The sequence below is a fragment of the Ustilago hordei genome (assembly GCF_900519145.1).
Source record: "Ustilago hordei strain Uho2 genome assembly, contig: UHO2_contig_05, whole genome shotgun sequence".
NCBI lineage: Eukaryota > Fungi > Basidiomycota > Ustilaginomycetes > Ustilaginales > Ustilaginaceae > Ustilago > Ustilago hordei.
The window spans coordinates 1,431,180-1,453,299 of NW_024545279.1; the positions used below are offsets into that span (position 1 = coordinate 1,431,180).

Genomic DNA, 22,120 nt, shown 5'->3' on the forward strand with positions numbered 1-22,120 from the left:
TTCAACTCGGTCTCTCGTCGCTGGAACCCCCTCTTCCCCCACTCCCAGGCTCGCCTTCGCCAACTACTGGCAGCAGCTTGGACAACAACACCTTCAACATCTCCAATTCTGGCAGCGAGTCTTCCCCTACGATGAGCGCAAGCAGCAACTACAGTTTGGAAACGCCTTCTCTCCAGCAAGTCTCGGTGCTCTCTGCACCCTTCAACACATCCTCGCCCATCCTCGCTAGTGTTGGCAGTGTCAAGGGCAACAGCGGCATGACTTCGCCTTTGCAGCACGGACAGAGCTGGAACCAACATGGCTCCGAGGATAGGAAGCCCGAGTTGGAAAGTCCCGAGGCAACCAACTCCACCTTCCAAGCACCGTATCCTCATAAGAACGCACACCCTCAAGCAAACCATGCTCATCACAGCCAGCTCAATGATGACGAATACCAAGGCCATGCCTCTCATTCTGGTATGTCACAATACTTGCAACGTGCATCCATCTCGGGACCTGTGCTTGACTCTGCATCCTATGTAGAGCGCTACGAGAATGCAGTTGCCGGGCCAGCACCACCGCGCTTGCACGGTCTGGCAGCCTGGGAGAACGCATCAGGCTCAGCAAGACCGCATACCGCTGACGGCCTATTTGGCCAATTCGGTCTCGGTGGTCCTGGCGCAGCTTCACATGGAGGTTCGTCGGAGAACTCGATAGTGGGCAACTCGATCGGATCTAGTTGGCGACCTTACACTCCCGGTGGACACGCGGCCAGCATGGATCCTTACCATCAGTACCGACGCATGTCGATGCCTGACCCATCAGCGTCGGCCAATGCATCGAGCAAGGTCTTCTCTTACATGGCACCAGGCGACGACGGCGGCATGATGTCTTGCTCAGGTGTAGGCATGTCTTCTCATGGCTACGGCGGACATTACTTTGGCGGCGGATACGGGACAGGCGCAAGCAAGAAGCGACCTCGTCGACGTTACGACGAGATTGAGCGACTCTACCCTTGCAACTGGCCTGGATGCACCAAGAGCTACGGCACCTTGAACCACCTCAACGCACACGTCGCCATGCAGAAGCACGGTCCTAAACGATCTCCAAGCGAGTTCAAGGACATGCGCAAAGCCTGGCGCAAGCAGAAGGAAGCGGAGGACCAGCGCAGGCAGGCCCGACAGGCCAGCTTGACTGAGCAAGTGCTTCGACCAGCATTCGGCAGTTCCGCGTATGGTGACATGTCTTCTGGTCACAGCGAACTCATCGGCGGCGCTTCCGGATCGGCTTCGGCTCTTCCGCTTGCTCCTCCTCCCTCCCGGGGTGGCTTTGGCAACCAGCACACAGGTGGCAGTCTGCCGGCACTGAGTCCGATGCCAGGACTGAGTCCGATGCCTGGACCGATGGCCCATCTCAGTCGCTACAGCATGTCATCCGTTTCGGCAGTTCCGAACGCTGTTCAGCTGGTCTATCATTTCAGTGGCGCCCCTGCTGAGTCGGGTCTCCAGGCAAGCGCTCCCGCGGCGTCGTCAGTTGGTCAACATCACCACGATCACAGCAGTCACAATGCCGCTCCCCTCCAATACTCTGGAGGTGCGGGTGACAACAGACTGCCCTACGGAACTGCCTCGAACAGCAGCAACAGTGCGCACCATCCTAACCTTGGCGCTTACCTCTCGGCTCACCGTGGCAGCGTCTAAGTGCTCTCAACCCTGTTGCCTGTCATTCATCTTATTTTTCCTCTAGAATTCACAATCTGCTGCTTCGCCTTTGGCTCTCTCGTCTTGTTAATCGTTCACACTCGCTTCATGCGGACCCACTCGCGATCCTTTCCTTCTTCTTCTTCTTCTTCAATCCGGTTTGGAACCCTTTTGGACACCCTTTTTCAGCTAGTGCTCTCATCGTATACTATCAGAATCTCGATGCTTTGCTTAATATATGCCTTATTGTCGCTCTTTCATGCATGCGTTCATCTGTTACTTTCATCCCATCCAGTTCTTCAGCTCGCTACAATTGAGACATGATGAGACACAACTTTCGCAACAAGGACCTCAACATCAGATGAATGCATTACAAATCACTTCTGAAAAGCTTTTGCAGACAGGATTTTCAACTCTCTACTTCAACTGCCCCTTGCTCTCCCTCTCGAGCACCTCCTTGAAAGCGGCCGTCAGATCAGCTTTCAAATCCTCAAAATCTTCAAGACCAACCGAGACCCTGATAATCCTTGCGTCCTCAGTCGGGTCCGACTTGATTCTGTGCTCGAGCAAGCTCTCCACTCCGCCCAGCGAAGTAGCTGGAGTAAAGTAGCTCGTAAGGTGTGGAATGTAAGTGGCATACTCAGCCTTGGTAGTTCGGAAGGCAAAAGTTGGAGCGTGACCACCAGGCATTTGACTTGAAGGGTCGAAAGTGGGATCTTCAGGAGTAGCGCCTTTTGTGACAACCTCGTCGAGGTCAGTTCGCGGTTGCAGGGAGGAGTGGTAGGTTCGAGCGATGACTTTGGCTGCTGCGAAAGGTGCCTCTTCTCCAGCAATGCGATCCGAGAGGGAAGCGGAAGTAAGAGAGTGAAGCCAAGCAGCGAGTTGAGTTGCCGTTTGCGATTGTTTCTGCACTCGAACGGTGAGTGTGCGTAGTGATCGGAGAAGGAGATAGGCTTCCATACTGCCAAGGTTGGCACCAAAGTAGGTACGGTCAGCCCAGAGACTGTCCCATTCTTTCTTGTCTTTGACGGCGAGGATACCGCAGAGAAGATCGGAGTGTCCGCCGAAATACTTAGTTCCAGAATGCATGACCATGTCTGCTCCCTGAACGAAGGGGTCTTGCAGGGGAGGTGGAGCGAAGGTCGAATCGACTACGACGTGGGCGTTGGGGATTGCTTTGGCTTTGCCGACGTATTTTGCCAGGTCTCTTGCCTCTCCTGAGGGGTTGAGTGGGGTTTCGACCCATACGAGCAAGCCTCCTCGCTTGACAGCTCCTTCCGAGCCCACTTCACCCGCAGCAGCTGGAGCACCTCCCATCGCCTTCTCATAATCATCATCGAGATCGATCATCTTCACATTGCGTCCCCGGCAGTAGAGCTGGATTGAAACGTGCACGCCATGATATCCGCGCTTGATCGCGATCACCGAAGGCGCATAGTGCGTCACAGCTGCATGTGCAGCAGAGAGTCCAGAGCTATACGTCAACGCATGAGCCTTCATGATCTGCGACAGCACCTTTTCACAACGAATGTTGGTCGATTGCGAGTAACGAGAGTAGATGTGGAAACCAGGGTCTTGCATGTCGAACTCCGCCTCGCCTTTGCCGAAGTCTTCGAGGAGTTTGGCATGGGCTGAGTTCGGATGAGGTGACCTGAAAGTAGTGGAGAGGGAGATGGAGGGAGCCACAGCATAGTTGGCGTCGTTGGTGTGGTCTGGGTGGTCGGCATGCAGGGCTGCCGTTGCTAGGCCTGGCTTGGGCAAGCCAGCAGGAATAATGTCGTTAGCAGCCATGATGTTGGTGGCAGTGATGACGAGCTTGAGTGCTACGTCGAAGTGTGGTATCGGTGGTGGTAGGAAGAAGAAAGGAGTGTTGGTGTTGAACAAGATTTCGGCCAAAGACCGGTGGGGGCCCACTTGAAGGCGTTTGAGAAGTGTAGGCGGCTATGTATCTCGCACGTCATCTTTTTGCCGTGCCGTGTGCTGCTTCCTTGATTTTTTTTCCCCCTTTCAAAGCTCCGAGCCGAGTCACGTTGGGTGCCCGCTTAATTTCGCGGCCTTCTTCCTTTCATGTGAGCTTGTTTTTTTTTTTTTTTAATGCATCACGTGATTAATCAAATGGCGTGCGCGTCTGGGCTGGACTCAAGACAATCGAAGAAATTTTTTGCTCCCTTTGTGAAGAGCGAGGGAGCTCTCCGCTCCTCTCTTCACCACCATCACCATCTCCACCAAAGCCAGGCACACAGTTAGCAGCCTGGCTTGACGTTTTAAAATTACCCTCCCTGTACACCCTCCCTTGCCGCTCGTTTCTGCGCTCGACCGGCCCCTGTTACGGCGGGCCGGGAGCCTCCTTGTCGAGCTTTGAGGACCTCACGGGTCTTTTGCCGCAATCCATCTTAGTTTCGTTTTTGCTCGTTTCCCTTTTCTTTCGTGCGGTTGTGTTCAGACGGGACTCAAGATGATGTTCTTGGTGATGGTATGTACAGTGCTGTACTTTCTCTTTTTGGGTGCCTGACTAGTGTATGTTAACTCAGCTCAGGCTCCCTTTCTTTGTAGATCTTTGCGTCGCCGGAGCTTGATCAAAAACTGTAGACTTGGCGAGACAGGATGGGTAGATTGGAAGCCATCGATGAGCCAATCGGATGTAAATACGGTTTTACGGCTCAATAACCGGCATTGAGGCTGGTCACCAATTCCGAGCGAGGCGTTTCAGCGATGTGTTTCAATGCGGGAGACGATAGGATCCATGTGGGATGACAATGCTGATGCATTCTGCATTTGAGCTGCTCCTGTGATTGGTTTTGCAATAGGTAAGGACACAACTAGTCGCTGAGAGCGATAAGAGACTGACTCCACTGAATGACTCTCGGGTGAGCCATGACTTTCTCCGGCTTGAACCCGAGAACCTGCAAGCCCTCGATCGATGTAGCACGCGACAAGGCCACGTACGCCTGGCCCTTCTCGAACACGCGGTTGAGGTTGATCTTGCAGCAAGGTAGAGTCTGACCTTGTGACTTGTGGATGGACATGGCCCATGCAAGAATGAGCGGTACCTGAGTTCTGGATGCTTGCACTTCTCCATCCGGCAACTCGGTCTTCCATGTCTCTGGCCTAGCGAGATAGTCTCGCGTTCCGCCATTAGGAAGGTGGAAGCGTACCAGAGGCCACTTGCGGGTCGAGACGCGAACGGCTTTGTCGCGTTCCTCCTTCTGCATCTCGGCCATCTCCTGATTACCGATTGCTTTGTCATACTCGGTGTCGTCCATGAATTCGACCACCTTGCCCACGGAGCCGTTGACGAGCGACTCGTCGACGTTCTTGATCAGCATCACCTGCGCACCCTTCTTAAGATGCAAGACAGGCAGAGCAATTGAGTTCTGCAACACTCTCTCGCGTGCCTCACCCATTAGTGTACCGCCGTCCTGTGCTTGGTAGCTCTGACTCTCGCTCTGGAGTGCCGAGAGACGACCCATGTTGGCACGATCCACCTCGTTGCGCATTGGAAAGAGCTCGGTGGGAACAATGTCATCATCGTACTTGGGCGTTCTTTCCAGCTTCCTGAAAGCCTCGATGGTCTTCTGCGAGAGTCTTCCAAAGCGCATCTCGTTGAGCATGCTGACAAAGGATTCGTCCTTCTGACGGAAGACCTGGGTCAGGTTGACTTTGTGCTGCACCACCTTGTGCCAGCTCTGAGCGTCGAAGGCGAAGGTTACACTTCCGCCAGGGTTGACAGGGGGCAGCTGGAAGAAATCGCCCGTGATGACCACCTGAATGCCACCGAATGGCTTGTCTGGCTTCTTGCGGATAAGTCTAGCTACCTCTTCGAGCTTATCAAAGAGCGCCGGGTCGACCATAGACACCTCATCGATGATCAGTACCTGAGTACGCGCCCACCTTGCGGCTGCCTTGCGGTTCTTGCGAATCTTGCTGACGAGCTGTGCGGTCGGTTCCTTGCCGAGTCCAATACCAGCGAAGCTGTGAATGGTGAGACCGCCAATGTTGCAGGCGGCAATGCCGGTGGAGGCGGTGACAGCCACCGAGTCGGGACGTTTGGCATGTTTTCGGCGCAGTTCTTTGATGATCTCTCTGAGAAGCACTGATTTGCCTGTACCGGCGGATCCAGTGAAGAAGACATTCTTGCCTTCTTCGACGACCATGTGCAAAACTTTTCGCTGCTCTTGCGAGAGGAAGATCTTGTTGACACGCTTCTTTCCATCGGCTTCGCTGGATGCGACGGCGGAAGGAGACGCTCTGCCACTGTTGGATTCGCCTTTCTTCGAGACAAGCGAGCTGGCACGGAATGCGTCGGGATCGTTGCGTCTCTCATTCCGCAGCTGAGAGGCGGTCTTCATCCACGGCATCGACGGTGCGGAGGATGTACGGAAGGAAGAACTGGAGGCTCCACTCCCGCTGGATCCTGTTCTCTGCTGAATCAGTCCGTTCGACGCTGCGATTGGACCGTTTCGGGCCTGGTTCCGATCGTAGGAGAACTGAGTTGCAAGATCGTTACTTCGAGAAGGATGTGAAGATGTGCGGTGAGAGATGCTCGCTTCTGGGCGTCCAAAAGATGAGTGGGTGGATGCCGATGCACTACTACTGCTGTAGCTCGAGTTTCGAGCCACGGTTGATGCGGATACGAATCCATTCGAAGGCTGAGCTGGTCGCATCGCTGCTGGTGTATGGTATGAGGCTGTGTCCGCCTTGACCTTCTTCTCTGGCGGTGCGGAAACTGCATTCTCCTTGTCCGAGTCAGCACTAGGCAGGGTCAGCTTTGCTGACTTTGCGGGTGGTGAAGGCGAGTCGGACCATTCGTAAAAGACCTCTTGACTCGACTTTAGTGCGTCTATGCTTGAGCCCTGCGGCGCTGATGAGCCGAGGTCGTGCTGGTTGCCCGACCACTCACGTTTGAGGTTGCCGAGGGCGGAGCGCACCTGCGGACGGTCGCTTGAGCTCGAGACGTTATTACGCACGAACATTACTAAGTTCGCTATCGTTCTATCCGCTAGCAGCAGCGTACGGATCGAATGAGGCAAGTGATGGTGGTGGTTGGGAGCGGAGAGCTGAAGAGCATGCGGAATCAGTTGAAGCAAAGGTTCGAGCTTCCTAAGGCTAAGTGTTGGTGTGAAACTTTAGCCCAGCGAAATTGTGATTTTGTGATTTCTCAGCTGCAGCTCACACCAACAGCTGCTCGACGCGACAAGCGCGTTTGTGTTGCTCACTCAGTCTTTCCACTGCCATCTTTCACTTGGTCTAATCGTCGGTACACATCGGCTGTGCTAGAAACCTCGACTGCTGGCACAACGGGCAGACACGCAAAGTTTCCCCGGTGGGTTTGTTTGAGGCAGAGGCATCAGCAAACACGCTCAAAATAACACGGATGATTTTCGGTGGGCCTTTTTTTTTTTTTTTTCTTTCTTTTTTTCGCCGCATTTTCCAGGTCATTTCTCTCGAATTCGCAACAACAAAACTCAAACACAGTTCAGCATCCAGTTTCAAGAAAATCACGATTGAATTTCCGTGAAGAGAGAAGAATGACTGGACATTACATAAGCAAGAGGACACAAAAAAGAGAGAGAACGGCGGACGTCTCAAGGCGGAAGTGTAGGGCCAAGGACATCCTCGAGATCCCGAGGTGCAAGCACCTGAACGGTGATCTCCCGCAAGGAAAAAGTGTATGACAAAATAATCCTCGCCGGAGCGAGGAGAAATAGATGTCAATCTATTTAGAACAGATACTACACATGATCTAAGCCCTGTATGGTTTGAGAAGCGCAGTAGAAGGAGAGAGAGAGAAAGAGAGAGATGCGGATACAGTCAGAAAGCGGTGAATCGACAGCGCCGAGTAAGCATTGCAGGCCTGGAGGCTCTGCGAGCGTTAGGGGCATACTTACAATAGGCCAGAAGAGTGGTTTGCAAACAGCGGGGATGCGGGTCAGGGTCTGGAATATATACTCTCCCAGACAGGAAATTGCAACGGTTGCAAACGCAGTCTCCTGGAAGAGCAGCCCTCAAAGCGATGCGCATACCTTCCTGGATGAGTGGAACGAGCGCGAATGTGTTTTTGTTTTGTCATTTTCGAGTTTGAAGGGCCGCTGCGAAATAGGTGTGCTGAGCCCGAGATCCGGGGACGTGATTTCAAACAGACACACGCAACGCGAAGCTGTGATTTGATTGATTTCATCGTTCACAACGATGAAATCACAGCTGAGCTGGAGAATATAGCCTGAAAAGTTCAATTGCATACTACAACACAGCACAGCACAGCCCAAGAAAAGTGAAAGCCACACATACAGTGCCGATGGAAGCCGTTTCAAGCAAGCAGCATCCATACATCACCAAGTTTGCCAAGCCGACTTTGCAAATTCTTTGACCAAGAGGTCTATTCTGGTTCACATCCTTGCTTGCAACTAATCCATCACCACCACCACCACCACCACCACCACCATTCTTTCGGCGCCCGGTCCACCAATCCTGATCGAGCTTTTCATTGAAGTAACACACGAATTAGTTCACCAGGAACGACACATACGTGCAGTACAACTAAGCCGGATTACCACGAAGCTCTATCCCCTTTCGTAGTGACACCTTCAAACATGGCTGACGCTGCATCAACATCAAACCCGGCACCCGCCGCTCCCAGCGAGCCCGCCACCGCTCGCGACATCTCCCGGGATGGCGCCAAGATCGCAGATATGGAATACTACGACCTCCTCGGCGTTCGCGGTGATGCCTCCGATCTCGAATTGAAGAAGGCATATCGAAAAGCCGCTATCAAAAACCACCCAGACAAGGGCGGTGACGAAGAGACTTTCAAGATGATTGGCGAAGCTTACCGTGTCCTCAGCGACAACCACCTCCGTGCAGACTATGACAAGTACGGCAAGAAGAAGCCCACAGACGAAGTCGGACTCAAGGAGGCCACAGACATGTTCGGCAGTCTATTCGGAGGCGAGCGCTTCGTCGACTTGATCGGAGAGATCAGCCTCATCAAGGACTTCGGCAAGGCATCCGAGATCATGATGACCGAAGAGGAGAAGGAGGAGCTCGAAGCACAGATGAAGGCAGAGCACAAGAAGGCTAACCCTACCGCTGAAGGTCCTGCCGCTGTTGATGCCACCAAGACTGACTTGCCCTCGGAAGCTACAACGGCCGGAGATGCCGCTGCTCAGAAGGCAGCCGAAGCCGGTGCAACAACAGAAGAGATCGCCGAAGCCAAGAGGAAAGAGGACGCAAAGCAGAAGCAGAAGCTCACTCCTGAACAGAAGGCCAAGTTGGAAGAGTTCGAGAAAGAAAAGGAGGAGAACGAGCGCAAGCGAGTCGAAGACCTCGCACAGAAGCTCAAGGATCGCATCCGACCGTTCGTCGAGGCTCGTAAGCCAGGAGACAAGGACGATTCGGAGACTCAGATCTTCGAGCGCAAGACAAAGGAGGAGGCTGAAGATCTTAAGCTCGAGTCCTTCGGTGTCGAGTTGCTTCACGCCATCGGTAACATCTACGTCATGAAGGCAACTACATGGATTAAGACCAAAAAGCACAGTTTACTTGGCTTCGGTGGTTTCATGAGCCGCATGAAGGAGCGCGGAGCCGTTGTCAAGGAGACTTGGGGTATGCTGGGCTCCGCACTCAACGTCAAGGCATCCATGGACGAGCTGGCACGTCGACAGGAGAAGGGCGAGATCCGCGAAGATGAGCTTCGCGCCCTCGAACAGGACATGAGCGGCAAGATGCTCCTCGCCACTTGGAGAGGTACCCGCTTTGAGATCTCTGGCATTCTTCGACAGGTCTGCGACAAGGTCCTCAACGAGAAGGGCGTCAGCGACAAGGTTCTCTTTAACCGTGCCCAGGCCATCATGTTTATCGGTATGATTTACAAGTCGGTGCAGCCCGATGAAGGTGACGATGGGCGAAGAGAGCTCGAACGCCTGGTTGCGGAAGCCGCAGGGAAGAACAAGAAGAAGGGCAAGAAGGACAAGAAGGTCAACGGTGCCTCTGCTCCCACTGGCGCGGCTGCTTCCGCATCGACCTAAGCAAACATTGACTCGACTCAGACCCATCCCATCCGAGCCTCAATAGTCCGCCGCTGCTTCCATCGAATAATGGCTGCCTTTCGCTCCTGCTTCGTTCCTGCTTCGCTCGTTTCTGACGTATCTCAATACCAGCCTTTTCACTGATACCTGGCCAGTGCTTCAACAATAGCCTGTGCCCCATCCTGCACGCTCTCTCAGCTATATGTCTTCTTGTGTCGCATCTCATATATCAATATAGAAGTCCAAGGATCCGCGATTGCGTCGTGATTAGAGTGAGCATAGTCTAAACATGAGCGTGCTGCGTTTGAAAAGGTTGATTCAGATGTTGACCATGCTGTCGCCCGAGTCAGTACGAGCTTCTTCCACGCCAAGCATAGCAAGGATGGCACGGCCGAGCTTGAGACCATCGTGAGGCTTCTTAGCGTTCTCGAGAGAACGCTCACGGAGTTCCCCAGTGACAATGCCCATCTCGGTTCGCACCTTGATGATGTTTTCGACGATCTCGCGGTCAAACTCGGGGTGACCTTGGAAGGTGAGCATGTGCAACGATCGCAACGGATGAGGCCCCGATGAGGCAGTTTCTGAGTCCTCGATGTCGAAGGCCATGTAAGCTGATGTCTGAGCAGTAGATGCAAGAGGTGGTGCTTCGGTTGGGTATTTGAGGATGAGGGATTGGATGGGCGAGATTTCGGTGGATGCAAGGTTCTCAAAGCTCTCACCGCCAAAGTCGGGTGGAATGTCGACGACATGATCCTTGTGCACTTGTTGAATGGCCATCTGATTGTCATCTGTTGGCTCGTCATAGCCAAGAAGCTCTCTGCCCTGTTCGGTGAGCTTGCAAGAATGGGTTCCCAATTCCCAGCCTTTAGGGTTGGCCTCGACTACACCATCGAAAGCGCGAGCAAGGATCTGGTGACCGTAGCAGATGCCGATCAGTCGCACTAGCGGGTGGTTCTCCGCTGTCGAGCGAAGGAAAGTTGCCAGCTTCTTAGTCCATTCCAAGTCGAGATATGCCGAAGAAGCACTGCCTGTGATCATTACAGCATCCCACAATCCGTCTCCGAGCTGACCTTCGTCAGGATACTCCATCTTGTTGACCACATCGTAGCAGCGCAGGTGAAGCTCGACATGCGGCTGCCACGGATGTCTCTTGATTGTGTTGAGCGACTCCCGCAGGAAACGTGGGTAGAGCTTGGTGTAGTCGCCTCGAACTGCAACAACGGGAGGAGGCGGTGTGTCGGCCACTAAGATAGCAATGGAGACATTCTTTTTCTTCTTCTGCTGCTGGCTCATGGCGGTGGTGAGGGAGCGGAGGAACGAATACGATTAGAGATAGTATATGATGAAGGATCTGGCGTAAGCCGGTGATGATGGAGAGATTGATGGATGCGAGATCTGCAATTCTTCTTATCTTTCAACGCTGGTTGAATTTGCGTAGCCGAGAATAATAATCTGGCTTATCACTGCAACCGACGCTGCGGATCTCATGTTAGACTGTGTCCAAAAGCTACTGAAAGAAACAATCCAGTGTGATGATATGGAGTGACGTAAGCAGTTACAAGAGGGATCGGGTGAAGGACGATTTGATCGGAGATTGAGGATCGGGTACAACCGACACCACTCGTTGTCAGACCTCGTCATTAAGTAGGATGTACCCGGTTCCCCCGGTCAGACGGTTGATGTCCGCATTGCTTCGAGCAGTCCTGGCCCATCATCGCACAATCCAATAGCTCTCGCAGTATGGGCACATACTTGCAGCCTCGAGCATGAGCGTCTGCCAGGGGCTCTGATCTGGCTTGCCTGGGACCAACGACTTGGCCCAGCATCCCGTGCAAGCGCGAACTTGGCGATCCGAGATAGTGGCCAGACTGACCGAGCAGCGTGCTGTGGTATTAGAGGAAAATGCGCAAAGAAGACAAAGTTAGTGAGCAGGAACAGATAGCGATCACAACCAAGATACACCGCGAACCAACAAAACCGGACCGATGACGATGAACATCGAACGCCAACCGTCATGTCTACCGGTCGCTGGCTCATGCGGAAAGACGGGAGAGTACTCACGCCAGACGTGGCCACTTTGACATTTGGCCCAACCGAAAGCTTGTTCTTGATTATCCCACGATAGGGTCAGCTGCGTACTACAAGCAGCACAGGTCTCACCAGTGAGAACGGAAGCATCTTGTGCTGGCACTGGGCTGCTTTGTGCTGACTTCAAAGCCGAAGCTGCTGCGGTGCATTCGTCACGGAGGCGAGGATCAGCGTCTGGAAGCATGCTTCCAGCCGTCAGTAGTCGCAGCAGCAGCTTTTGATCTTGATCTGATGCTTGCTCCTTTGATATCCTCTGTGCGAGATTTCGCAGCCATCTCTGTAGCCAGTCACTCAGAATATCGACTTTGTGCTGCTTCGAAAAGGATATCAGTGGTGATGCGGAATCAGAGGGCATCTCCAATCGGGACGCAAGCAGGTAGAGCAAGCACGCCTGTTTGTGTTGCAGCTCTTTCCTCTCTCCTATGGCGTCGCCGTTTGGACCAGTGGACAAATTGAGCAGAGACTGCCAACTCTGCTCTGCCGCGGATATGAGTTGATTTCGAAAGGCGTCCGGTTGCTCGCTGGTGTACAGCAGCGAAAGAAGAGTACGCACGACGAGATAGGGAGGGGCGCCATTCTCTGAAGCGACACATCTCAGCGCGTCATGGAGCACTGCGGCGGGATCTGCATCGCCATGCCGGAGTATCTCCATCTGGTAGCCGATCGTTTCCGAGACATTGTAGCCGAGAAAAGCGACACGCTCGTTAGTGAGAGCTGCACCGACAAGCGAGGCCGACGGTAGTTTGAGGTTCGACTCAACTTCGTAGCCTAGGAAGGCTTGATGCAGATCATGCTTGCGTTGCATGGTCTCGGTCAAGGGCGGATATCCTGAGAGAGGTAAAGGGTATACTGGATGCAAGAGCTGAGGTAAACTTGGCATTTCAGCGGCGCTGAGTAGAGGTATCTCGTACTCGCGCAGATCCTGTAGCACAATTCTGGCTCTGTCGTCAGCGTTGCAAGCACGGCTGATGGAAATTGCGGGCGAATAGGGATCGTAGTTGCTGCTTGGATGGGTGTCCAAGGTGTAGGTCACCGTCTGTTCTGTTTTGATGTCGTAGACGTGGACTCTGCCTATGGTTGAATAAATGAAGTGATGATTGAAGCAGTGCCATGCGGAGATCATGCAGTGATGCGAGAGTAGGGGCGCTCGTGAGGAGAGCTGAATGCGAGGTTGGTCATCGAAAACGTAAACGTCGCAGAGCTTGATACCACCCGAATCTCGGAAGGCGAGTCTGACGTTGGAGTTTGGTTCAAGCGCTGCAGCCTGCGTTGTCAGCATGAGCTGTTCGATGCCTGTCTCGCTCACCTGAGCTGCGGAAAGGAAGGTGCATTGCCCTGTCAGTGGATGGCATTGCCACACAGCAATGTGACCGGAATGGGTGCCAGCTAGGATGTAAGCTGTCCAAGCTGGTAAGCTTGATCGGCCTGACAGCAGCGGATCGCCAAACTGTGAGGGCCTATCGAGATAGCAGAAGGAGGCGCAAAGCACTTCTGTGGCCATCTGCTTCTTTCGAAGCAGTGAGCGATGCGGAGTAAAGACGGGCTTGTCATGGTCGTCGATCAGCATGTGTTGAGGGGAGGGACCAGGATCTGAGGTAGTTAGGTGGGCAACGGGGCTGAGATCGAGGGCGTGCAGGAGCTTCCACTCACCGGTCCAAGCGTTGCTGGGTGCGCCAAGGATGAAGAGATCGAGCTCTGAGGTGGTAGCAAGGATGAGACAGCTTCCGTTGGGGCCCATCCCAGGCTTCGACCAGCTAGCGGAAGACCATTGCAGGTTCAAGAAGCGTGCATCGACTGCGGAGTGGTCGGCTTCGAGCATAGTCCTACGACGAATGCTGGGCTCATTCTCGAGAAATGTCTTGATGTTGATGTGGTAGAGAGAGTGCGGAAAGCGACCGTCCCAGTCGGGGTGACATTCGATGTCTTGCATGCGGCTTTGAGCCGCCAGAGTTGGATGCAGACCGCCTAGCGGCGATAAGATGACGAGGACATCTTCCGTCGCCACCAGTGCTTGACCAAGCTCCGAGCACTGCAGGTTTCCAAGCAGAGACGAGCCTGACGAGAGGGGGATGGAACAGGCGCGGATCCGTTTGCGATCTTGAAGCGGATGCCGCGCACGACCGTTGCGGGCTACTGTCGGCGTTGATGCCATTGTAGTATAGCATCAGTACGCCATGGACTTGGTGCTGCACTGTGAAGGATGGTTACCGAGCATGCTGAGCAGGTGATCTCAAAGCTGCTGCCGAACAGATCAAGGATGCAGGATAAGATGGAAGAAAGATCTTGGATGTTGGTCTGGCAAAATTTGGCAAAGACACCCAACTCGACTTTAATATCTGGCTGGCAGCTGGCACTCGCTTCAAGGACCACCGACGCTGCCAACCTCCTCGTTAGACATCCATCTCGCCGGGCGCAAAACATGGCTTAGAGCTCTGTGCAGTCCTGCTTCTGTCGCCCTTGCGATCTGATCTTCAGTGCAACTCACAGCGGCCCAAACTCCGTCCAGCTCAAGTACATCCATCGCTCGGCTCTTGCGTGTTCTAGTCGACACACCGACTGCAGGATGGCCGACCCTCTTGCTGCGCTCTCATCAGCTCCTCCGACACCAAAATGGCATCAGCAGTTGCCCATCCGCACACCAAGCCATGTCAAAAGAGCAGACTCATCCCTGAGCGGACGGTGGAACTCGCTCTTCAGAGGAGGCGTCTCGCTATCTATAGAATCGCTTCGAGCCCGTGCCATAGAAGGCAAGATATCGCAAGACCAAAATGCATCACTTCGCTGGATACAGTGGAAGCTCTTTCTGACCCAACACATCTCTAGCATCCCTTCGTCATGGTCTGCTCTCTTGGGGCGGGAGAGGGACACCTACAATGAACTGCGATGTCGATTGCTTCGAGCTCCAGATGGCAATTATCCGCCCCAACTGGGCTTCGACGGCACACATACGACTCTGGACTCTGTAGCAACCCTTTCCTCCTCCTCTTCAATAATCAGTCCATACAGTGATTCGAGGCGACATACTTCCTCCCTGGTCAATGATCTTTCGGTCAACAACCCGCTCAGCCTAGACGAATCCAATCCTTGGAAGACGTACTACTCGGCTCTCGAGACTCGGAGGATTATCTTACAAGATGTAGAAAGGTCATTTCCTGACCTTGATGTATTCCGTCAAACGAGCGTTCAGCAGGCTCTGACCAATATCCTCTTTCTCTGGGCCCTCCAGAATGAGGACGTCGGCTACCGACAGGGCATGCACGAGCTCGCAGCTCTCCTCTGGAAAGTTCGAAGCGACGGCGCTCTTGACGCACGACACCTTGCCTCCCGCTCCCAACCAAATGCTTCGACCCAGTCATGCCAAGATACTCCATTTCAGCATGCTCTCGCCGACGTCTTTGTCGAGCACGACGTGTATGCGCTCTTCTGCGTCCTCATGCAGAGCGCAAAATGCTGGTATGCTTGGCGCGACAGTCCCAGTACAACGACTGCTTCTCAACCTTCCCCAGCCGCCTCTCCCTCCTCTGCTGCGAGAAAGCGGTCGACTGCACAAGAGTCTGCCGAACAGCCACGCCGACCCCTTCCGATCGTCGCCAAGTGCGAATACATTCTCGATCTCTTGCGACACATCGATCCAGCCTTGGCACAGCATCTCGAAACTCTCGGCATCGAACCGCAGATCTTTTGTCTTCGTTGGATACGCATGATCTTCACCCGCGAATTTGCCTTGGACGACGCTATCGCTATCTGGGACGGTCTCTTTGCTTCGGCCGGCTCTCTCGAGCTCATCGACTACATTTGCATCGCCATGCTTCTCCGCATTCGCAACCAGCTTCTTGCCGCTGATCACACTTCAGCCTTGCAGAGTCTACTACGATATCCTGCAGAGGCTCAGGTACAGCCGAGTCTTTTGGTCAAGCAAGCCATGTACATGAGAGATCATGGCCGTCAACCTAGCACTGGTGTCACAGTCGTCATGCAGAACAGAGATCTTCTAGGGATTGCCGTGCGATCCGTTGACGGATCATCCCAAGAAGCGTCGACGGCGCAGCACGCTCCTGCTTCACCGACGCAACGCTACGGAGCACAAAAATTTGCCACTGTCGGAAGGGTTCCTTCTGCAGCTGGAGGAAGGCCTTCACCCTGGGGACGCCTTCAGGGAGAGACGAATGCAGGAAATGGCCATGTAGCGACGCATCTACCCAGACCTGACGCGAGACGCTGGCAAGGGCCTGCCTCGGCTGGAGACCCTCTGGGCGCTGCGGCTGCTGATTCTGATCCGAACGCACCTCGAGCCTTCGGCATCAATCCGTCCGCATATCTGCCTGAGGGCGTCAGCGACTTTGCAAAGAGCTGGTACGAACGTGCTGAGCTGCCACAAACCTTGAACAGCGCACTTGCCAATGTCTCGAGAACTGTTGCTGCAGCAGCTGCTGGTGCCTACGGTACCAACAAACCCGAGACGTCCGGCTTCCCCTCTGGCTTCGATCAAGCCTTCTCAGCGCAGACTGGGCCTCGCAGCAGTGGCACAGCCTCCACCGTTGGTCATGCAGCATCAGGCAGAACCAGACCAAAGCTGCCGATCGCCAACGAGGCGGAAGGTCTCGATCCTGTGCAGCCAGCACAACCAGTCTCAATCCCAAGATCGAGCGCAGAGCTTGCTGACCAACTTGCAAAGCTGACAACTGCCAACAGGGCCATCGGCTCTGCGCTATCAGCTTGCATTGGCGTGCTCGAGCAGAACTGGCTAGATCGAAATACGGGCAGCGACTCAAAGCGGGACGATTTGGAGCAGCGCGACCTTAATACGCTCATGAGCTTTACTGCACTTAAGCACATTCGTGATGTTCTTGACGGAAGAGCGAACGAGTTCGATCCTGCCACCTTGCCGGCGTCCATTGCGAAGAAGCCGAGCTCGACGGTCAATCCAACAAAAACCAAGGAAGAAAGCGTTGGCCAGAGGAACACCCAGCAGGGAGGGGACATTGCGCAACACGCTGCGACCAAGGGAGATTCATCGTCAATACAGTCCGTGCAGAAGGAAGCAGCCGCGCCAAAGCCTTCCTCCCTGCCGATGTCGCTGCCCGAGTATGCACGATACGGCCGGCAAATGATTCTTCCGGACTTTGGCCTTCCAGGACAACTTCGACTCCGGAATGCTAAGGTGCTTGTGGTCGGTGCAGGCGGTCTTGGCTGTCCCGCTGTTCAATACCTTGCAGCAGCTGGTGTCGGTCAGATCTCCATTCTGGATCACGACGTGGTTGAGCCCTCCAATCTCGCTCGACAGATTCTGCATAGCGATGGGACAGTTGGTATGTCAAAGGCCGTTTCGGCGGCTAAAGCGGCAAAGCAGATTAATCCGTACATCACAGCCGTCCCGCTGGCAGAAGCACTCAGCTCCACCAATGCTCGTCAAATGATGCGGGGCCATGACCTTGTACTTGACTGCACCGACAACCCACTCACTAGGTACCTCATCTCTGACGCTGCCGTACTTGAAGGTGTCGAAGTCGTCTCTGGCGCTGCACAAGGATACGACGGTCAGCTTGTCGTGTTGCACAAGCGAATCAAGCCGGAGTTTGCTGGTCCGAAAGTGTCTGCAGCAGCAGCATCCAATCAGATTGTCCGCGGACCATGCTATCGTTGTCTGTTCCCGATGGCGCCTCGTCCAGATGAAGTCACTAATTGCGAGGATGGCGGCGTGCTTGGCGGCATTACAGGTCTAGTGGGCACGATGCAGGCCCTGGAAGCGGTCAAGATCCTTGCTGGCATCGGCGAAGACACACCACCATTTCTGACGCTAGTATCTCCGCTCACATCTACACCGTTCCGATGCGTCAAGATCCGACCTCGTCGTATCTCTACCTGTCGCTCCTGCGGAGATCCGGCACAAGTCACCGAGCCGATGATCGCCAATCTCGAGACAGAAGACTATGTCTCTTTCTGCGGCCTCAACGCTCCTCCAGTTACCGATGGAACTCTTCGCAGAACAAGGGTGTCCTTCATGGACCCCAAAGCGTTGGTCGTGGATGTGCGACCTACTGTCGAATACGGGATCACGAAGTTGGACGGCTCGCTCAATCTGCCTATTCAGTCGCTGCTCAAGGACCCCGAGGATGCGTGGAAGAAGATACACCAAGCTCAGCAAGGATCGTCGGCTTCTTCAGTGCTGGTGGTCTGCAAGAAGGGCAACGACTCTCAATTGGCGGTGCAGGCCTTGTTGAAGCATCAGGATGAGAAGGCAGAGCAGGAACGAAAACAAGCGAAAGAGGAGAAGGCAAACGCTCCAGTTCTTCCGAAAGCGCCCGCACATCCATTGGACGACATCGCCTCCAAACAGGAAGCGGCAGCAGCTACTGATGCGACAGCCAACAGAAAGCAAAGCGTCACTGCCTTGCAGATCAGTGACCTGGCTGGCGGTCTCAGAGCTTACGCCAAGGAGAAAGATCCCAACTTCCCAGTCTACTAGAACACACAAAGACGGACAATAGAGTAATAGGATGAGATTGCGCTTTGCTTTGCAATACAGGCAGCGATACTGATAAGATGACAACAACTGCATGCGAGAACGATAATTCAACAGCGATTCGGCTGCGTTGTTTGATGTTACAATAGGTTAGATGGCTGAAGGCGCGAGACCGGCATTCTGTGCGGCTGACACTGCCTCTTTGTTTGCATCTGAGTTGGGTAGTGTCGTGGTTTCAGCGCTTTTGTCGCCACCGTGAAGGTCGTTAATCGGCGGCTGGACCCCGCTGTTGTTGGAGCGAGGTGTGCCTGGCGCAAGACCGAGACCTGAGATACCATGCATGAGACGCTGAGGTGTCCCGCCGCTTAGCTGAGCTCGACGTGCTCCTCCGTTCGGTGAAGCACCGGCATTGATGCCACCAAGGCTGTGACCTAGGTCCGGGCTAGTAGGATAAGGCAGTCCGGCTGCGAATCCGAGAGCTGGCGATCCAGTCGGCTTGGGACTCAGACCCAATATTGGGCTTGACACTCCGACCGCCGGCTGCTGTTGCTGTGCTGGCCCTTGCGAGGCAGCTCCACGACCCTGCATCTCATAGAAGTTGAAGTCCTGCAACAAGCTCGTCTTGGCACTATACTCTGCCATAGTCCTCAGCACTTCACGCCCTGCTTCTGGCGTCAACTCCTGCGTATCTCTTGACTGTGTCACTGGCTTGCATTCCGGCGTATTCGTCAGCCTGATGTGTCGGAGCTGGTTGTTTGGCAAATCCTTGACGTAGATCCATCTCACCTTGAACGTCCCCTTCCACTTTCCGTCTTGGGCCCAGACATTGCTCGAGGTAGCGTAATCCAGCGGTGTCAGCATCTGAGCCATTCCGCAAAAGTGGCCCGAGGCATTGACGGAGTAGAAGAGATAGATGGGCCCGTTGTGTGCGCTCTCTCGGAACGCCTTGTCGAGTCGTTGGTTGCCCTTATCCGTTGATGCCCAGATCTCATACTTGAGTGACTTGTGGACATCATCCTCGGTGTACGATTTGATGACAAAGAAGCGTGCGTCGGGTGGAGCAAGGTCGAAAGTGCCCGGCGCTGGGTTGTAGCCCTTCTGCATGGCTAGCGAGGCCGGATCGACAGGCGTCGGTGGTGCTGCACTGCTAGCTTCTGCGTCCTGCCCTGCGCCCGGGAAAGGCTGTCCAGTTGGAGGACGAGGGCTTGGAGATTGGTTGTGCATCGGTGGTCGATACTGCTGCTGTTGATGCTGCATCGGGAAGAGAGGGCCTCGCGATGGAAGATTGCCCATCGCTCCCATGGGTGGGGAAGAGGTGGGGAAGGCAGCGCCCCGCAGCTGCTGACCGATAGACTGCATGGGCCCATTGAGGTCGATAGGCTGCATGCCGAAGAAGTGAGGATCTTGCATTCCCGCTGCATTGTTACGGGCGCCAAGTTGAGCCTGCAAGATGGTGTTGCGCTGCTGTTCCTGCGCCAAAGCCATGCTGAGCGCCATCACATTCGGATCGATAGCCATGCCTGGGTATGGCGCTGCTGCGGACTGCTGCGACCATAGCTGCGAGTCGAAAGCGGGGCCGCCTGTTTGACTGCTTCCGTCGTTGAAGCGACCAGTGACATGGTCCTTTTCCACCCAGCTGCCTGCTGGTGCGGCGGTGAACGGTCCGAATCGTTGGGACTGATCGTCATCGAAATTTGAAGCACTGAAGGCAGAAGGATCGTTGGACTGATGCCGATAATGAGCGTGTCCGATGGGCGGAACGAAGGCGGCGGCTGAGATGGGACCAGATACTGCATTCGTTCGCTGCCCTCGCTGCAAAGCATCTCGATTGGTCACGAGCTGAGGTAGCTTTCTGGCACCTGCAGGTCGGCTGTCGGTGCTGCTCTGGGAGGATAAGCTAGGATGTATGGAGTAGCTGGTTGGTGTCACAGATGTCTCGGTGTCGTCTCCGTCCAGCGCAGAAGAGCCAGAGATATCGAGGTTGGAGAGGTTCTTGCTGATATCCGCTAGAGCGGATGAAGAGACGTCATTGACAGATAGCATCCTAGCTGGGCTGTTGTCAAGATTCTGCGATGGGAAGGAGCCGGCAAAGCGAGAAGGCGAGCCAATGGGATCCTGCGTCGGCTGATTCCATGGTGCTTTGGAGAAGCTAGTCGGCATGACTGGGCTGCTAGCTGTTGACAAGCTTGTCGTGTGACGAATCGGGCTGAAAGGAGCATCGGGTCGCGACGCAGAGGAGGAGGTGGCGGGATTGGCGACATCGCCTGCATAGCGGCTGAGCAGATCAGTTGAACGAGCGGCCAGGCGGCTGGCGGCCGAGCGACCCGAGTGATGATTGAGCGACTGGCGACGGCGAACGAAGCTGGGCGAAGCTGCCAAGGCCTGGGCATCAGGGAGCGTCGTCTGGTCAAACAGATCTACGGCGCTGGAACTGCCATCAGGATTGTGCGAGCTGGTGAAGAGATCCGTTCTTGTGATGGGTGATGTGGGATGGGAGGATTCGGCTGCTGGACCAAGCTGACCTTGTGAGAACAAGGAGGAGGACCAAGGGTGGTCAGGTCGCGTGCTCATGCTGATCTGAGCAGCGATCGAGTCTTGCTGGTGCTCTTCGCTGAGCGCATTGCTGGAATGGATGAGCTTCTCCCAATCGTGCTCGTCCAGATCCGAGCCTCCAGTGATGGCCGAAAGGCTGTTGAACAGACTCGATCGACCCTGAGTGGCGCTGTGCGGCAAGTTGGAAGTGAGTTTGGGAGGATGCCGACTTGGCAGTGACAGGTTGCGAGAGACGCTGGACTTGGAGTAGAGGGCCTGCAGAGGCGTGAGCGAGGAGACGAACTCTCGGGCGCTGTCGGATGGTGCTGATGGTGATGGGGGGTTATTGGACGATATCAGTGATGCTTCCTGTCGATGTGTGTGATTGTGCCCGCTGGCTGAGGCGTACTGCGTATGTGATGATGCTATGCTGTCGACGATCGGTGGGTTGGTGGGGCAGTCCTCGGGCTGCTCGAAGTGCTTCTCTAGCCTTGGTTTTCCATGGTGACGGGCTCCATGGATGGTATGATTGCGGCGGACGCCGGCACCTGAAGATGGCGCAGGAGGTGGGCTCCGTAGACCTCCAGATACAGTGCCCCATCGATTTGTCGCAGTATAAGCCGAGTCTGCATCATTTGGCGGCGTCGTATGGCCGCCATGGCGAGGCGGGGTGGCAGACATGGTATCGAGCGGAAGAGAGTCGCGGATAATCTTGTGCAGACTAGGTGAGGCGAATCAGCAGCTGTTGGTCGAATCGACAATCTGATCGAGACGAGCGAGCATAACGTGAGCTGTGAAAATTGTGCTTCCCTCGGGAAAGCAAGGTGCAAGGAGCAGTCGAGGATTGTTGAGTCCGGAGAAGGCGGGTGCGATGCGCTGCAATACGGACCGTCGAATTGCAATGAAATGAAACAAGATCGGTGGGGATGGCAAGTGTCCAAGTCGGACTGAGCAAAGGGACTGTATGAGAAGAGCCGATGGCAAGGAAAAGACAAGTGATGGAGGGGAAGAACGTTGGATTTGCAGCGATATGTTCATGGAGACAAGGTGGGGCAGGCTCCAGTGACGAATTGAATGACCGCCTGAGAAGGACTCGACTCGGCTTGACCAATGCTGACATAATCCCCCTTGTCGGCTCCTCGGCTTGGTCAAGAAGGGTATGTTTCCCTGCAGTTGAGACCCGACGACGGATCGCGTCAAAGGGTGGAGGCAAAAACGGCAAAAAACGGCAAAAACGGCAAAAACAGCAAAAACAGCAAAAACAGCAAAAACAGCAAAAACAGCAAAAACCGACCAGGAATTCTTGACCTTGTGAGATCGACACACATCGTCAA

The 22,120-nt window shown here is 54.5% G+C and overlaps 7 protein-coding genes across 7 annotated transcripts; 2 read left to right on the forward strand and 5 right to left on the reverse strand.

Moving 5' to 3' along the window:
- Positions 1-2,096: 2,096 nt before the first annotated feature.
- Positions 2,097-3,470, reverse strand: UHO2_03392 (uncharacterized protein; the record flags this gene model as incomplete). The annotated part of the gene is made up of 1 exon (XM_041558307.1): positions 2,097-3,470. One exon carries the CDS (start codon positions 3,468-3,470, stop codon positions 2,097-2,099), a length of 1,374 nt encoding a protein of 457 aa, XP_041414241.1.
- Positions 3,471-4,498: 1,028 nt separating this feature from the next.
- On the reverse strand, positions 4,499-6,652 carry UHO2_03393 (uncharacterized protein; the record flags this gene model as incomplete). The annotated part of the gene is made up of 1 exon (XM_041558308.1): positions 4,499-6,652. One exon carries the CDS (start codon positions 6,650-6,652, stop codon positions 4,499-4,501), a length of 2,154 nt encoding a protein of 717 aa, XP_041414242.1.
- Positions 6,653-8,269: 1,617 nt separating this feature from the next.
- On the forward strand, positions 8,270-9,703 carry UHO2_03394 (uncharacterized protein; the record flags this gene model as incomplete). Its single annotated transcript, XM_041558309.1, has 1 exon — positions 8,270-9,703. The coding sequence occupies one exon, from the start codon at positions 8,270-8,272 to the stop codon at positions 9,701-9,703; it is 1,434 nt and encodes a 477-aa protein (XP_041414243.1).
- Positions 9,704-10,021: 318 nt separating this feature from the next.
- On the reverse strand, positions 10,022-10,996 carry UHO2_03395 (uncharacterized protein; the record flags this gene model as incomplete). The annotated part of the gene is made up of 1 exon (XM_041558310.1): positions 10,022-10,996. One exon carries the CDS (start codon positions 10,994-10,996, stop codon positions 10,022-10,024), a length of 975 nt encoding a protein of 324 aa, XP_041414244.1.
- A 418-nt stretch (positions 10,997-11,414) lies between these two features.
- On the reverse strand, positions 11,415-13,943 carry UHO2_03396 (uncharacterized protein; the record flags this gene model as incomplete). The annotated part of the gene is made up of 2 exons (XM_041558311.1): positions 11,415-11,587; positions 11,765-13,943. 2 exons carry the CDS (start codon positions 13,941-13,943, stop codon positions 11,415-11,417), a joined length of 2,352 nt encoding a protein of 783 aa, XP_041414245.1.
- Positions 13,944-14,354: 411 nt separating this feature from the next.
- UHO2_03397 (uncharacterized protein) lies at positions 14,355-18,257 on the forward strand (the record flags this gene model as incomplete). The annotated part of the gene is made up of 1 exon (XM_041558312.1): positions 14,355-18,257. The coding sequence occupies one exon, from the start codon at positions 14,355-14,357 to the stop codon at positions 18,255-18,257; it is 3,903 nt and encodes a 1,300-aa protein (XP_041414246.1).
- Positions 18,258-18,404: 147 nt separating this feature from the next.
- On the reverse strand, positions 18,405-21,467 carry UHO2_03398 (uncharacterized protein; the record flags this gene model as incomplete). The annotated part of the gene is made up of 1 exon (XM_041558313.1): positions 18,405-21,467. One exon carries the CDS (start codon positions 21,465-21,467, stop codon positions 18,405-18,407), a length of 3,063 nt encoding a protein of 1,020 aa, XP_041414247.1.
- Positions 21,468-22,120: the final 653 nt, after the last annotated feature.